Here is a 16,533-nt window from a genome sequence, read left to right on the forward strand (position 1 = left end):
TTTCTATGTTAAAAGAAATACTAATTGCGTCTGAAGTCCTTATATAGCACTCGCAGAGTTTATTACATGTCTGCATTAGGCGTCGCAATAAATACATCCTTCACATTAGACAATGCGTTGAAGTTACGCTCTTCAGATTTCCAGGGGATCCTCAGGAGAAAGTGACCCTAGAATTCACTATGTTCCTTGAGCATGCGAAATGCAATACACAAAGACAGCACTCCAAATCCATCTATGCCGTCCGAATAGGCCTATTTCAATGTTCTTTACAAATATTGTGTCTGTACACTAGTCTGAAGTAGTCCGCTTAAGTCTGTTTAACTTACCAGAAGATGGAAGTATTTGGGATTCACAATGACTGCTTAGCGTCGCCGGACGTCTTTCTTTCAGTGATATGGTAGCATATTGAAGTCCGCAAGTAAGCTACCATAGCTATTACGAACGTCTCCCGGGCAAATTTGCTCATGGCCAGGCCGGATAAGAAGCCGTGAGGTGGAGTTGCAGTCGCAAACACTTGGCTGCTCTGAGAGTACAGATATGTCTAGAGCTCCGTTGTCCCATGCATTCCACAAGCCAGGCCGGCGCTATCGAGCGTACATAGCGATCACGGGACTTCGTTGCGTTCATGGGACTCTGCACATAGCCTTCTGGCCTGGAAGCTATTGCGACTGGTTGTGCGTGCACCATGTTTTTCGAACTTCCACAATACGATGCGTTACGCACTATTAATCCATTTTCCACGCTCTCTCGCTTTTTGCAAAGCCCTGCTATCTTCTGACGTTAACTTTCGCTTTCACGCGAAGTTAAAAGAGGCTTTGTCACAGTAGGGTGACAATGTCCTCTGCTTGCTCTCATTTCGATGAAAAAATGCTTTGTTGGAAGCAGGACAAAACAAGCTAAACACGTTTGTCATTTCGCATATATATATATATATATATATATATATATATATATATATATATATATATATATATATATATATATATATCACTTTACTGCTGGACTAGTTTTGTTACTGAAAGCGTTCAAATGCACTGCTTCATGGTTTTACTGTTTTATCCAGTGCCGCGTATGTGTGAAGTACGACGACTGACACTTTTGCGAGTAGAAATGAAAAGCATGAACGATGTTTTATTAACGCGTCGAACCGGCGTGCCGTCTTGAAGGCGAACGTTGTCCTTCCTTTGTGGTTACGATCTGTAGCCTTCGTGGCGATATCCGCTAGTTAACTGTTGTTTATACCACACGATTTGCAACACGCTTGGGCGAACGCGAGCACGCAATGTCTTGAGAGCTTAAGTCCTTGAACTTTCCAACGGACGCGAGCTGCTGGCAGTCCTGGGTCACCAGAGGCGCCGTGAAAACCGCTTGTCCGGCGAGATCGAGCCAGGGTCCTCCCCGAAGAGTCGCCCATGGGCTGAGAGTCGACGGCAGGGCAGTCGGCTTTCATGATTTCCTTGGTTCTTGCGGACAACATCACAGGGCGAGTGTGTCCGTTCAGGAACCTGCACAGAGAAACGGGATAAAAAAATAACGCTTATGAGTAGGAACCGTAATCGGCGTGAAACAAATGGCGAGGGTACCGAGGGGAAAGGGAAGTCTTCTACGTTGTAAAAAATGCGAACCGGTGTGAAAATACGGTCAGCTAGGAAAGATTGTCGTCTCGTCACATCGATTCGCGTCATTTGCGCCATAGCCAAGGATTATACGAATTGTCCAACGGCAAGTAGTCATTCGTTAGCAGGGTGAGATCGCAGTACTGGGGGAGTTTGCACCGATCAAGAGGAAGCTTTAGCTTGCGTTCAACTCCGATGCCGCCTATTCAAATAAATGTCAAACGCAGAAGCGCTGTTCTGAGGTAACCCCTCGACCGGTCCTAGTGAAATTTGTTGCATTTGAGAGACAAAGGTAACTTCTAGAGACTGTTGAAAGCGGAGTATTGATGTAGAGCCTCAATATTTTAAAAGAAATCTTCAAACATTTGTAAGGTTAGAAAAGTAGAACCAAGATCTTTACAAGTGTGTAGCTCTGCACCTAGAATAGATCGCGCTGTTCTGTAAACTGCATCTGTTAAAGCATCCGAAGAGGACAAACTTTATATATCTATTCATATCTCATCTGAATTCGTTACATTGTTTACAAGGGTTTTCCATACGTCCCACCAATACATTAGTGGTCTACTTAAAAGTCATGTATAATACATCAATTTTGCCCGCTTTAGATGTGTTATTAGATGCAATTTACGTAATTGTGATATTGTTTTTCATTGATGAGTTACAGAGTTGTAAACTTGATAGTTTCGTTTTCTGAGAATTTGCGATTTTCAACAAGTTTTACAGAAAAATTGTCGTCCTAAATCGGAAATTCGCCACAAAGAATCGGTAGATTTCAACGTCCTCTTTTAAATGCAGCATACCTCATTGAATTTGCTGCAATGACTGCCGAGAAAAACGATTTCTCTTTTCCCATGTTTTTAGATATCAACCCCCGAGCTAAAGCTACCTCTTTATGATTTGCAGTGCGAAGATGCGGGCAACGAAAGAGTAAGGATGACACGAACACCTAATATGCAATGTAAGATAAAATAAAATTAGGCTGACAAAATCAGCGCTCACCCAGGTACAGTTAGGCATTATCTGGACAAGCAAACTCCTGTCAGAGCGATAGACGGCTGGCTCACGGAAGACAGTGCCTGTTGTTCCGTAAAGAAAGCTTCCCTAAGTTCACGGATGCGGCTTATTTGTGTGCGGCATAAGAACAAAAGTGTCAGCGAAATCTGGGAAATCTGGTAAGCAGTCCCACGAGTGACAATGACTGAGTGTACCGTTAAGCGAACTGAAATGTTCCGTCATGCGAACATTAATACAACGGCCAGTTTGTCCTAAATAAGCTTTGCCGCACAACAGCACTCGTGTCCACCGAACTTTTTTTTCTTTGTCACCGTTCTTCTTGTGCGGTAAATCATAAAGTTAAAGGGAACCTGAATAAAAAGTGGGGAGAAGGGGGGGGGGGGTGTGTCAGATATATGAAGAAAAAGCAATTCTGCTCGCTGAGAACAAGATCCCATGGCAGTTGCTGAGAAAAAGAAAATGTCATGATAGCCCCGTTTATCAACTGGCACCGCCCCACATAAGTCGTATAACTGCGCTGTTGCCGAAAGCACCTATCACCATGAGAGCTCTGCATGGCTGGAGCCACGATTTCGTCGAGAAGAACCGTATGCTGGCCGTGATGCAATGTAACTGCAGCGCGAAATTACTCAATGCGAGAAGGAAAGCAGGATGGACTGCCTTACTTTTCGCATTGTGTAATTTCGCGCTGTAGTTTCAAATAGGACGAGTCGTGAGGGCACTACATGAGGTCCTTTTATCACTTGGATCGAAGTGCCCGGCGTTTTTGTGTTGCGATCAGTTCGGTGTCAGGTTCAGATGTTCCACTCTCTAAGGGTGAGGTCCAGGCTGATGCAGTTTGGTTGTTAGCTTCTACCGATGTGCGAGTCTTGTCGCCTCATCGAATTTCTGCCAGTGCAGTCATATACGCGCGTGCGAATGATTTCAACTTAGAATCGGAATTATAAACGTACAAAATTGCTGAAGGGGTGCTTCTCCTCACAAACATACCTACTGCGGAGAAGCAAGCCTCAAAGCTTATTCAGTGAGCCTGGTACGCGGCCAGACAAGAACAGGTTATAAGTGCGGTCGTGTGTGTTTTTGTTCGGTAAGGGGATAGACAGAATATAACAATTTGAAAGGTTAATTCAAAGGAAAGTCTCAAATAAGACAATAAATGTAAAACAATAACATAACAGCGAGAATAATGAAATCGACAAGATAGTTGCGATTTATGCACAGCCACCTCGAACTAGCCTTTCTAAATGTGCCACTATTTAGTGCACACAATAACTCTTTAAGAAAGTTGTGACAGTCGATTCGGTTCAGCGTATGAATTATGGACGAATGAGCACATGGATAGCCGGGGCAACCTGTAATAGCCAGCACTGAAAAATAATGTGTGCGCCGTCCCCTAACTATTTCATAACATACCGGCGAAATTGAAGTTATGAACTCGGTTGATAATGAACGCGATGTTTTCAGTCTAAATTCACCAGGTAACACAACTGTAGAAGCTCGTCATTTCATTCACTCGTGCTCTGAAGGACCAGAATGTGACAAGCACACTTTAATATGCGTCTTGTAAGACGCATATTAAAGCTCCCTATCACGGGTGCATGGAGCATTAAATGCTCCCTATCACGGGTGCAGCATCTTGCATTTATTCGATATGACTTTAACCTTCCACATAACTTACCAGGCGACAGCAAGGTAAACACAGTACCGGTGATTGGTGTTATTACCACTTGGCTTATTCAGCGAACAGTTCTCTTTTCCGCTCTCGGGCACCAATCTCGCCTCATTGCTGTCCGCGCCTGGCAAACCACCCCGCTTCGCTCCTCCTCTCAAGAGCACAAGTTTTCGGGATATCTGGGGCTCGCTTAAGGGTGTAATGCAACACAACGACAGAACCACAATAAAATTCACATAGACGGAAGCCACGGGCTCTCGAAGATGCCCGTGAAGCGTGTCTGTGCGCTATTGATTGAAGGCGTGTCGGTGCGCTGTGTAATGCTTTAAGTCTCCGTGCACCTTACAACTCGCTACTGACGAGAAAGCCACGCGAAAAGCAGGCTTTCTTTCTTCATAGCGCATCACCTTCTTTACTAAAGTCAAAGACCTCGAGGGCGGCTGTCACACTTACCACGTCACGCTGTGGTACACGAAGCGGTTGTAAATCTGTTTTTACGAGATTAGGCGTTAATGTAAGCGTTACTCGTAGCTGTTAGCTTTCTATTACATGTAGCTGTGGAGAGCTGCGTAGATACACTGAATTATTTTTCGCGAGCACTGGGCTTTGACGCCTATACAAGCCAGTCTAACATACTTTCCGCGTCGCACCTACCTAAATATACATGTACCACGTGCAGGACAGCAAACATGACGTAATCTTAGAATAGCCGCTAGATTTTAGGTGTGCCACTCAGGCCTGCATGTGAATTGGAATTTGTCGATGTACCAGGTGCTGAATTTCGAAGCGCATTATCTGAGGGAACATGCGGACTCTGTTGCGGGACAACATACCGCTAGAGAGCTCAAGACAGCAAGCACCTGTGCAGCGTTCACCAAAAGCTTCGAAACTCTTGCACGAATGGCTACAATCGTCATCGTAACTTGTGAATGCGCTCGTGTGGTACTTCCACCGCTGCAAGGCCCAGCGTGAGGAATGCTACTTGAATCTGTAAATATTCGGAGTACTGAAAGTTTAGAGAGAGCCACAGCCTGCCTGCCTGCAGGTTATGGCTGCATATATGCAGTGAATGCGTATATAAGCTATATGAAGCACACATGGGTTCCCGACATAGAAAGGAATAAGGGATAGTTCCGATTAGCTGCCCTTCGCTGTAGGGATTTAAAGATAAAATTAGGCGAATAACATGCAGAAAAAAATTCAATCACGAGCAGAAAAACTCCTTGGCGAAGCACTGTGAAAGCCTACCTCACAGGCATGCAAACAACTCAAAATGGTGAAGTACTGAGTTAGTAGCTTTAATAACTGCAGACGGCGTCTACAACGTTGTTCCGTATCTTCTGAACGCCACCACTTCACACACGCGCGCTGTATGTCGACCACTCCGCGAACAGATGCCTTAGATTACTAACAACAGCTAAATCATTCCATTCGCAATGACGGGCAGCTCGCACACACTTCACATTGCAAGAAAAAAGAACACACACGCTTGATGCAGTCCTCACACCACACCTCACTATACTTTGAGCCAGGGAGGCGCACCCGGACGTTCATTATTCAAGATATCTTGTATAGACGAGGGAAAAAAAATAAATAGAAAGTGCGGGGAAGTATAAGGGACACAGCGTGGTTCAAAAAGGAGAAGAAACGAAAAAACAAAAGAAATAAGAAACCGAACTCGAGCGGCGAGTAAACTTTGTGCAAGGAAGAGCCATGAAGAGGCACGACACCTCGCGAGCCTCATTGGATTGCCATCGCCCCGAGCAACCCGAGCGGAAGCTTTTGTTTTTCCCGGACATTTAAGAAAGAACAGAGAGAGACAAGAAAACCGCCCGGAGAAAGCAGGCGTTAAAAAAAACGAGGAATGGTCAAAAAAAAAAAAAAAAAAAAAGCAGTGCGGAGATAGAGCTTAGAAAGCGAAAGCAATATAAAGAGGGCGAATCAACGACTTAGAGCGCATTTTCTGCCGTTCGCCGGCAAAGCACCTCCCCCCCCCCCCCCTTTTTTTTTTACTTCTTCCTCGAGACGAGCACAAGCGGGGAAACGCCCTGGCGCGGCGGGCCCTTCTTTCCCACCACCCGGTCTGTTCTCCTTCCCCCGAAGTTGTTTTCTCGCCTCCTCGTAGAAGCTGATCCCGTTTTCCTGGCGACGCCGTTTGCATTCGAGGCCCGGGGGCTGTTCGCCGTCTCCTGCTGCTTACGAGGGGATAGCCGGGAGTGCTTCGCGCCGTGTATACGCTTGACGTTCCGCAAAGTTCTGGCGCCGGCGATCTGTCTCTAAGGCTTCGATGCAGGCGGTTATAGGGGCGCAGACAATCGATGCCACAGCCTCGAGCAGGTGTAAGACCTGCGTGCGTGCACGTGGAGTCGTTTTTTTTTTCTAAATTATGAGGTTTTACGTGCCAAACCCACTTTCTCATTATGAGGCACGCCGTAGTGTAGGACTCCAAAATTTTGACCACCTGAGGTTCTTTAACGTGCACCTAAATCCAAGCATACGGGTATTTTAGCATTTCGCTCCCATCGAAATGCGGCCGCCGTCGCCGGGATTCGATCCCACGACCTCGTGCTTAGCAGTCCAACACCATAGCCACTGAACAACCACGGCGGGTTGGGGGTCGTTACGCCGATAGAGGAAAGCGCAAATTCGAAACTTTGGAATGACGATTCCAATGTGAACAGATCCGGTTCGATGTTTGAATCGAATAGTCTTTCGTGAGCACGAATATCTTTCGACTGGTTTAAGAATATTTTGAATCGTCATCCGAGGGTGATCGAACGTTAAATTGGAGCAAACCTGCGATAAATTGGATTCTGCCGTTCGTAGTGTGTACATAAAGAAACGAGAAGGTACGCGGTGGAGAACGCTATACGTCGTTAAGGGATTGAAGACTTCCTCGGTTAAAGCGTCGTCATTCACCCTAGCCGAACAGTTCTGAGTATGCGAACAAACTGCTCACGTGTTCACAATGCCTTACGTGCAATTTTAGAAAAAAAAAGCCCCATAATTTGAAATATACTGACAGGAGCTTGCTAACGTTCTCAATATACTATGACGTTGACATTGTTTTATGTTACTGGTGATAACAGCTGTTTATCAATCGAAAACTATTTGAGAAGTATATAATATGCTACTCGATTCGGCTCATGGCACTATTCAATTTGTATTTGACTCCGTTTCAAAAATAACTATTCGCACGTCCCTGTAGTCGTTGCCGCTTGCATATTTGATGGCCGGTTTCTGTGGAGGTGTGGAATTACTTAATCTTCGAGCGCGCGAAAACGGCATGGATGATGTGATGAAGTAGGAATGCTATTGTCAAAATAAAAAGATAGACCCCGACCAGCAAAGTGTCACCAATGAACATTACACATTTCGGTTTCCATACGAAACTTGTTCACTAAGCCCGGTTTCCATTAACAAAGCTGACGCATGGAAACCGAAAGCTTCTCGGACGGCGCGTATTTCTTTATTTTGACATGAATATACTCTCCCTCCATCCGAGACGTAGCCAAACCATCGATTTTAAGATTCCTACTATTGTTACATATTTGTGTTGCTGCAGACGGATCTATATCGTTGCGCCGTGTCGGCAACCGCCTGCCCTGAGCTCTTGTTTAGAAATGAGGTCCCTTCTGCGATTGCAGTACGACTGTACCGCCAAGTCTGGATTACTAAGTCCGCTGAGCCTGGCGTTGACCGGTTGTTTTCGCGTGTCATCGTATGTGCTGCCAGATCGCCAAGGTGAAGCACCGATGGAGAGCCACTGGTGGCCATAACGACTGTTTTCACTGAGGTTCTATTTGCGCAGCCCTTCATGCCTTTTTTTTCCAGAAGGGCTTTAAACAATGTATATGTATGTGACATACGAGTAGCTTCTATGTCACTGTTGTATAGTCGACTGGTTTACGCGCACGGAGGGACGTACAGGCAAAGAAAGCTTCGCGGCAAAACGCTAGTGCTAGAATTTTCCTTTAAGGCGGACAAATTCCAACTGCGCCACCAACCCGTGGCACAGTCGCCTCCTCAAAGCGCAAGCAGCGGTGCTTGGGCGCCACCGTCAGCGAGGGGGCGCCCCCATCGCACTCCTCGGCGGCGGAGGCGCAAATTAAATATTGAAACACCGCCGCTCGGGGCTGGAGTAGAAGAGGCCGAACGTAAAGTACGGAGACTCGGTGGAGGCGGGCCGGAAAGAGGGGTGAAGGCGTACGGCCGTTACGGTTCCAGCCCGGAGAGAGTCCACGCGCCACAGCTGCCTTACTAGCGCCAGGCGAGTCTTCGAGCGGCCGGTCGTAACCGTTTCTTTCGACTGGAGCCATTTAGTTAGCGCGGTTCGCGTCGGCAAGGAGGAACCGTCGTCGCTGACTCACCTCCTAGGAAGGGCCGGGTTGCGGCGCGCGGGCAAGGCACTTTAACGCGACGGCTTTAAGGGTCCCGTGTCGCTGAAAAACCGGTGTCGGTGTCGGCGGAGTTGTGGCGTGAGCGAAAATTTCGGTATATATGTTTCGGTATATGTACGTGCCACGCCTCGATGTGTGACATGCGGCATGCGCGGGCTATAATGCGACACCATTCTCTCACTAAAGTTGCTCATGCCTTGTCTCACATTCTTGAAGAAGTTATTCCTCGGAAGTTTGAGGGTGACAGCCCACGAACAAATGTCATTTAACAAAACACCGACACCGCATGCCTTTCGCGTTAAATCTTCTCAGGCTTAAATATAAAAAGTGCGAAGCAATAACAGAAACCTAAAAATGGTGTAAATTTTTGTGGCGCGGCTGTGCACCACCTCGAGGATCGGTCCGCGCAAGAGGCCGCGTTTCTACCAGGAAGCTCACTTTCGCGCATAGCGTTCGCCACCAGCGTTTCCCGGTGAACGTTACGGTTACATAAGCTGCAGTTGCCGGGAAGCGGGACCGACAGTCAGGAATCTTTGAATACTATCGTGCTCCGCTCCTCAAGGCAAAGCTTAAGCGTCCGCCTAGTTATTTTCTTTAAAAACACGTGCGCAGTTTCCCACTAGGCTGTGCACTCTATAATAAGCTATATGCTCTGCAGGGATGAGCATCAATAATACTTATTATCACGCTCGATCGTCTGCGATTCGTCCTGTGAAGCGCGTTTTTTTTTTTTTTACACTCATGGGGAGACGTTTGTGTGACGTGAAACTGAAAGGCCACCTCGAAGGGCCCCTAAATCACAGCAAGTTCGAATTCGAAGGCGAGCGTACACATTTACTCTGTCGCCCTGGCTACCCTCTCCTAGCGTAGTCTACTCTCTCGCCGAGTTTACTTCTCTGGGATGCACGTTGGCGCTGTCTTCTTGGTTTGAAAACGTCGTCAACTTCAGCTTATCCTATCTCCGCGCCTGTCGGCAACGCCAGTTACGCGCTGTTGCCGCCGCAAGTGAATCCCAGAACGCGTTTTACACGAGTTCAAATTGGTTGTCTGCGTACGACAGGCAAGCTTTGACGACGAGGAAGAGCGGGCGTGCGACTCCATGGCGAAGGGGTTCTAGCAGACGGGTCGGAACTGACGCGGCTCGTAAACGGACCCACTGACAGCGTTTAACATGCTGACATCACGTGCATGACACTTTGTGTCACGACTTGGAGAAGGGACTGGACAAGCCCTTAGAAAAGCACGCAGATTCCTTTTTTTTTTCCTCCTAATTTGTTTCGTTCCAGTGGCAGGTGGCGCTGCAATGTTCGCAATAGGCGATCGTCACGGCATTCTGTATACGATGCGCGCGTCAGCTTAAAATGTGTTCAGAAATGTAAGAGCCTGTTTAGGGAGACTTTGAGAGGACCTTCACACCACCGTGGAAAAGTTGATAAAACACGATCTGCGCCCGCTGGACAACTTGAGAGCTGATATCGATGCCATCGCGGCAAAAGAATTATAGAGTGACACAATCACTCCTGGACTGCAGGCCCGAGCAGTTTGAGTAGTGACCTCAACGAGGGCTGACAAGTCACCTACGCTTTCGCATTCTCGACTTCGACGTTCTCGACGTTCCTTTCACGTTGTTCATGGGGCACAAAAATAAAAGGAAACGATCAGTTTGTTAGAATTCACATCCCAACGTAAAGCCCGCGGGCATCCAGTGACGCCATACTGTAGCGCTCCTGAACGATTGTTGCTGCCTGGGTAACGAAACGTATACGCGGGTGTTTTTGCATTTCGCCGCCTTCGAAATTCGCCCACCGAAACTGGGAATCGAACCTGCCACATCCTGCTCAGCAGCAGAACGCCATGCCCGCTGAACCACCGCCGCGGTTCTCGCCTAAAACGAGAAAGTACGGAAACAGGCAAGACATTGCCCATTAGAAATCGTGAATCCACCTAATCGCGGTCCTTTTAGCTATCAAACATTTATTTATTTATTTATTTATTTATTTATTTATTTATTGAAGTTCACACAAACTGCTCATATGTATCTGACGTCGCGGTGTGCTCGCACACCAAAACTATAAATCTGTCGTTTTCTTTTTTATGTGCGAAAATTCGGAAAATTTGAAATATGTCACTCTTCAACATCTCGCTTAGTGAGTGTGTACGTACCAGTTAATCATAAATGCCTTGAACAAAACTGATTATTTTGCAAAAGTTCAAGTTGAGTTAAATTATCTTGCCAAAATTAATCCAGCACTCAGCCCCTGTGTTCCGCAGCCCCTGTACTGCATTGGGACGTTATACCTAATCAATCAGGCCGAGCTTATCTAGACTGATTGATAGTTTTGTGCTTTTGCTTGGTTTTATACTTATCGTTTTATTACATTCTTAAGCTCACTGAATATATGCTTTGTCTATGAAGTGGTGAAGCGGGGTGGAGCTACGTAGTATGCGCATTCTCAAGAGCGAAAACCGCGGAATATCGTATAAAAATAATTATTTACTTTGCTTCGCCGTCTTTTGGTTTGCTTCATTGGTTTCATTTTAATAGAATTTTTCAGTTGTGAGTAAGCGCTTCGTCCTGTCCACTCTCTTCGTTTTTCGTCTTCGTGCGCATTTACAGCTTCAAGATGCAAGTAAACCAACTAGCCCAGTTATCCATTCTGTTGCAGTATACTTATGAAATGCACTTTCATTTTTCTGAGGGTCCTGATAGCAAATCCACAAGGTTAACAGCCCCTCCTCTACCCACCACAATCCATGCACGTCCCTCCCCCCACCCTTTCACCGCCTCATAGACAAAGCACATATTCACGCACGACTGGAGCCGCAGGAAATCTCTCACAGATGCCGGAGCAATACTCTCTTCACCGCGTGTCACTCGGTGTCTGGGCACCATTTTTCTTTCGGCTGCATTCGTATCGTACAAACCATTTCACTCGTCTTTATGCCGGCGGCTTTCCCACGACTTCATCGCACCTCGCGTGATTTTCTTTGTTTCGTTTTCTCCTTTCCCCACATTCGCAAATGCGCCTTCGCGTTTTCCCCTCCGTCCCGTTTTCTTTCTGCTTCGGCGCATAGCCGGCAGCAGCATCTCGGGTCGCCTTCGCGCCTTCTATGGCAGCTCGGTTCTCCACCTGCATCGCGAAGCGGTCGTCCTTTTCTTCCCTCATCGCTATTTCTTTCCCCACGACGATCCTGCTCTCCATTACCGCGCTCTCTATAAAGCAGTCTCTATCTTCCCCTCACGACGCTCTTCCCCTTCGCCTCTGGCCCTCCAGGCATCATCGTCCTCCATATTTTATTTGACCAGCCCCACAACCTGTCTTTTCCTCACTTCTACACGGGTTCTTTTCCCCATTTGTCCTCGGCTTGCTTTGTTTCACTTTCTGTTTACCTTTTTTTCTTTCTTTGCCGCCTGCGTGCATTCTCGCGTTTCTCACGCCCGCCGCTGCTGTCTTCGCTATTGTCTTCGCTGCCCACCCTCTCCCTCAACTACGCCGTCCGTTGCATTTTTCTTTCACCCTTTGTCTTTTGCCTTTAGCCGCGTTGTGCGGGGAAACGCTCGACGCCCGGGAGATAGTGCTGAGGTTGAAGAATGAGCTGTTTCCATTGATCGCCGCTCTGCACTGCTTCTGTTGCCCTGCGCCGCTTGATCTACCGGTGCCGTGCGTTTGTGCGAACAGTGGGTGAGGGTCCGCGTGCGTGGGAGTGCGCCGGCGAAGAAGATATGTGGTGCCAGGTGTAGAGGGAAGCGGAACGCTGCCACGGGACAAACAAAGAGGAGCCTAAAAATTGGACAACAAAAGAGGGAAACAAAAGGAGAGAGATATGACGACGGCCGACGGGACACCGGGCGTTCGCATGCCCGCGGATGATGGGATCGCCCCGGTTTCCCTTTCGATGCGGGGCTTCCTTTCCTCCCCGTCTCCGTACGTTGCCGCGCGCAAACGAACGGGAAGAAGGGATCGGTTTTTCCACCTCGCGTACTCCGTTAGGCAGGTAGGAAGCCCACGTGTCTCTCCGGCGTTTGCGAGCGTGTGTCTATATATCTGCGGAGTGGGGGACTATATAGTATACGTATATATGTATACGACTATCTCCACGAACGTACGTCTATATATCCTCGCGCCGAACTGGGTGGCAAACGAGAGATGGTAGGTGGGAATGGGAGCGACAAGTTAGGGAGTAGGGAAGCAGCGGGCCGCGCCGTAGCAACTGCAATGGGTCGGCGCGACGGCAAGAGCCCATGGCTGGCCTCTTTCTGCGAAAGAAGGAGAGTCCTTCGCTGCCTTTGTCGTTACACGGGCGGCAGTAGTAAGATGCGAATGGGGATGGCACGGGAAAAAAACGCGTGAACGAAACCAGAGGTAGGAAAGGAACGAAGGGATTCGAAAAGCAGTGAAGAGACTGTCGAGATCCCGAAGGAGGACGCAGCCTTTCGCAACCGGCCCTCTCGAGACCGCGACGTGAAGGGAAGTTGGGGTACTTTGGGAAAGAAGCGCCGAAACTGGATCGGGAGAGCTTGCCGCAGCGCCGTTTTGGTGACAGTCCGGGAAGGCTGTTTGGTAACATAGTGGCGCGTGTCATGGTTCGTTTAGAAGAACAAAAAGGGTAGGTGCCTGCTTGACCGAATTGAATGGTTAGTGGCAGGGAATCTCGATGTGCAATTAAGAACCGTCTGTGGGCATGAAAAGAAGAGCATGTTCATGAAGGTATACACGGCTGTGTGCCATGGAGAGATGTGCTTTGGACTTCGTGTGTTACGCATTGTAATTCTAGTTGAAAACAGAAGGTGGAAATGTCAACGTAAGATCAGGAGGTTCTAAACAAAATTTGAAGAAAATTTGTGCACTCCGCAAAAAAAAGTCATTAGTAATTGTGTAACTATCTGAACAACGTTAAGAAAACTGTGCGTCCCAATTTACGTCCAAAATTTTACTTCCGAAACTTGCTTTTCTGCTTTACTGGGCTGGGTTTGATACTTCATCTCCTCGTCTTCGTTCTATTTTTTCTAATATTATCGGCGCTAACTCACTGCGGCCTTTCATATGATTAGCAAAACGTATGTTGCCAACTCATCAGCAGCTACACATGTACAAGCCATGCCTGTGTATACGCCCCCTTGTCGAAACGTTGGCTTCAGTGGCATTCCTTGTTCTACTACTGTTAATCACTTCATGCCTTCTCTTTCTACAATAACAAGTTGCTTATTTCAAATACACGACCACTTCTGTTCTCGATCTTCTTAAAACGGGCACGAATTAGCGCTTCGCACCATTAGTAATTATGGTGCACTCACAAACAGTGCCATTCTTAAAGCTAGGCTGAAAAAAAGATTAGTTATCCGACAAATATATGGTTATTCGCGGCTTGCGTTATAGAATTTTCACTGACACGAACTAATTTAAGGTATTCTTTCGTAGCAGTAGAACAACTAAAGCACTGCTTTCTTGGTATCAAGCTTGTTTACCGGAACCTCTGAATACACGACCGGCGCACGTGAGAGATTACACGCGAGACAGTTTGTCCAATTTTCTAGTAACAGAGATATCAATTTCCCCAGGTATGCAGAAATATTTTCAACAACTGCACGTCTCAGGCGGAAAGAAGCCTGTCTAATACGATGCCAAAGCTGGACACGACACTTCGAGAGAAATGGTCCAGATACCTTTCTCGAGAAAAGACGCGGGGACGCTGGTTCCTGCACTCCCTTGGCGTCTCCAGTCTCCAGCGATCCTTGTGGACCGATGCAAGACACCAGTACGGACCCCTATACAAAATTGATTCATCCCGTGACATGGCATCGCGTACTGACATCGCGTACTGGCCACGAGGCCTCAGTAGATGAGACCAATCACGCCTACATCGCATTAGACTCAATGTCGCTTACACGAACTCCTCCGAGTGTAAACTGCAACTGACGGACTCGCCAACGTGCTTTGAATGCAACGCCCCTGATGACCTGCAACGCGTTCTGTGCGACTGCTGCCTCTGTGCCCCAGAGAGACAGTCTTTGAAGGTGGCACTGCACCTTTAACGGGTCTCGAGCTTGGAACTGCGGTACGGTCTTGGCCCATGGCAAAGCACCACCTGTGCGTTAGGTGCCACTAAAGCGCTGCTCACGTTCTTGCGGGCCATGACCCTTACTGAAACTTTGTAAATATCTCTACAGTGTATACATGCGTGTGTGTGTGATTGTATGCGCTGTTAAGTGTTTATCACTTTGTATATCATAATCATCATCCAGCATCTGGAGTAGCATGTTAGGCGAATAACCAGCCTAACATCTCCATCACCTCACTAACGCTTGTTTCTCTCTCTCTCTCTCTCTCTCGCCAATGATCGTGTGCTCTTGCGTGAGCGTCTTTGCGCGCTCTGTCGTCGGATGAGTGGCATCGCTGCGACGCCTCTTTAAAGCAAAACTTCGATTGGCTCCGTAGCAAAAGAAACTTGGGGTGTGCGAATATTCAAAATTTCGTTTAGGAATCGAGTAGTCGTTCCTGTTCAATACGTGACTTTACTATTGGATTTTGTCGAATATACCCTAATCTTAGAATATGAGGCATAACAGCACTTGTTGCACTCTTGAGGAAGAGAGACTGCTGCAAGAAAGACTACTCCGAATAGACGCAACCTTCGTATTTCGCTTGGCTAAGAAATGAGAAAGTGTTCAATATTCAATTCGACATTCGCAGGCCATTTTTCTGGAATATTCGCATTCGAATTGATTCTGCGATTTTCCTACTAGAAAACTTCTAGAGTAATCTACATGTGATCTAGGACACCTAGTAGATGGGAAAAGGCCCTGTATATGACCGAATTTAAAACAACTAAGCACTGAGAGGACACCTCAGCAGAATGCTTGGCTGGTCACTGTCAGCCAAGTATTCTGACATTTAGATTTCTCGCCAAGCAGGCGAGTGGTCTACATTGTTGCTTAATACCCATCCCTGCACTTCCACGGCGAAAATGTTGGATTATTAGAGGAATAAACAAAGGGCACGCGCTGTCATGAGTTGCCAGCAGTGCAATCACGATTGACAGGGTGTTGCTGCTAGAGGTACCAAAGGTGCTAGACATCACGAAAATTTTGCTGGAACTGTTACTTGATTTCGTTGCTTGAGTCTTCTCTAAACATTTCCGTTTTTGTGCGCGGCTGACGCACGCGTACAACTGTCTGGTTATCTGTTTCAACATAATATTGTCATCCGCTTCGCTGAAGGGAACGAAGGAGACGACGATCGCCCGGACGTTTCGCGTGATTGAGTTTCGGCCATCCTGGCTACCTCGATCTGTAAACGGCCAAGGTATACCTTGTCTTGCATTAAATCCATCTCCTGGCCTATCACAATATTTCGCCGTAATTTCCATATCTCGAACAGAACACATGACGGGTTCGTATGTGTTGGTGTCTACGGAAAAGTTAGGTTCTGCTGTAGCGAACAATTTACTCTTAGATTTTAATGAAAGCTTGCACAAGGTCATCATATATATCTTAGTTTTTACGCCAGTATAGCTGCTATTCCGGTCTAGAGGCTAGGAGGTATGATGGAGTAGTTGAACTGTCCCGAAGATAAACGAAATACATGTATAGGGTGGTAAAGAAAGGATTGAAGTGAGTGAGAAAATAATATTGTGGTTCTAGAGCGTCTTCTTTGAATGTAGAACTCGAGTTACCTGAGATCTCTCGGAGGAGCATGCGCTTAGCGTGATCGTAATGATATCTCAATAGCTGTATTGATAATACGGCTGATGTGCTGCAAACTAAGTGGCAACTTTTCAACAATGTGCCTGCAAAGGGGGGAGAGGGAGGCGAGGGAATTCGTGACCCGAT

At 47.2% G+C, this 16,533-nt stretch overlaps 1 protein-coding gene across 3 annotated transcripts in view; it reads right to left on the reverse strand.

Moving 5' to 3' along the window:
* Positions 1–1,105: 1,105 nt before the first annotated feature.
* LOC126518306 (uncharacterized) overlaps positions 1,106–16,533 on the reverse strand; it is a 181,897-nt gene continuing 166,469 nt past the window's right edge. For all 3 annotated transcript variants that reach the window (XR_008609620.2, XR_008609621.2, XM_055064303.2), the window contains one exon: positions 1,106–1,505. Coding sequence is in view for 1 of the 3 variants with exons in the window: in XM_055064303.2 (XP_054920278.2) it covers positions 1,344–1,505 (162 nt within the window). In the remaining 2 variants the exon portion in view is untranslated. The remainder of the gene's footprint in view (positions 1,506–16,533) is intronic.

Source organism: Dermacentor andersoni, chromosome 11 (assembly GCF_023375885.2).
Source record: "Dermacentor andersoni chromosome 11, qqDerAnde1_hic_scaffold, whole genome shotgun sequence".
Taxonomy (NCBI): Eukaryota; Metazoa; Arthropoda; class Arachnida; order Ixodida; family Ixodidae; genus Dermacentor; species Dermacentor andersoni.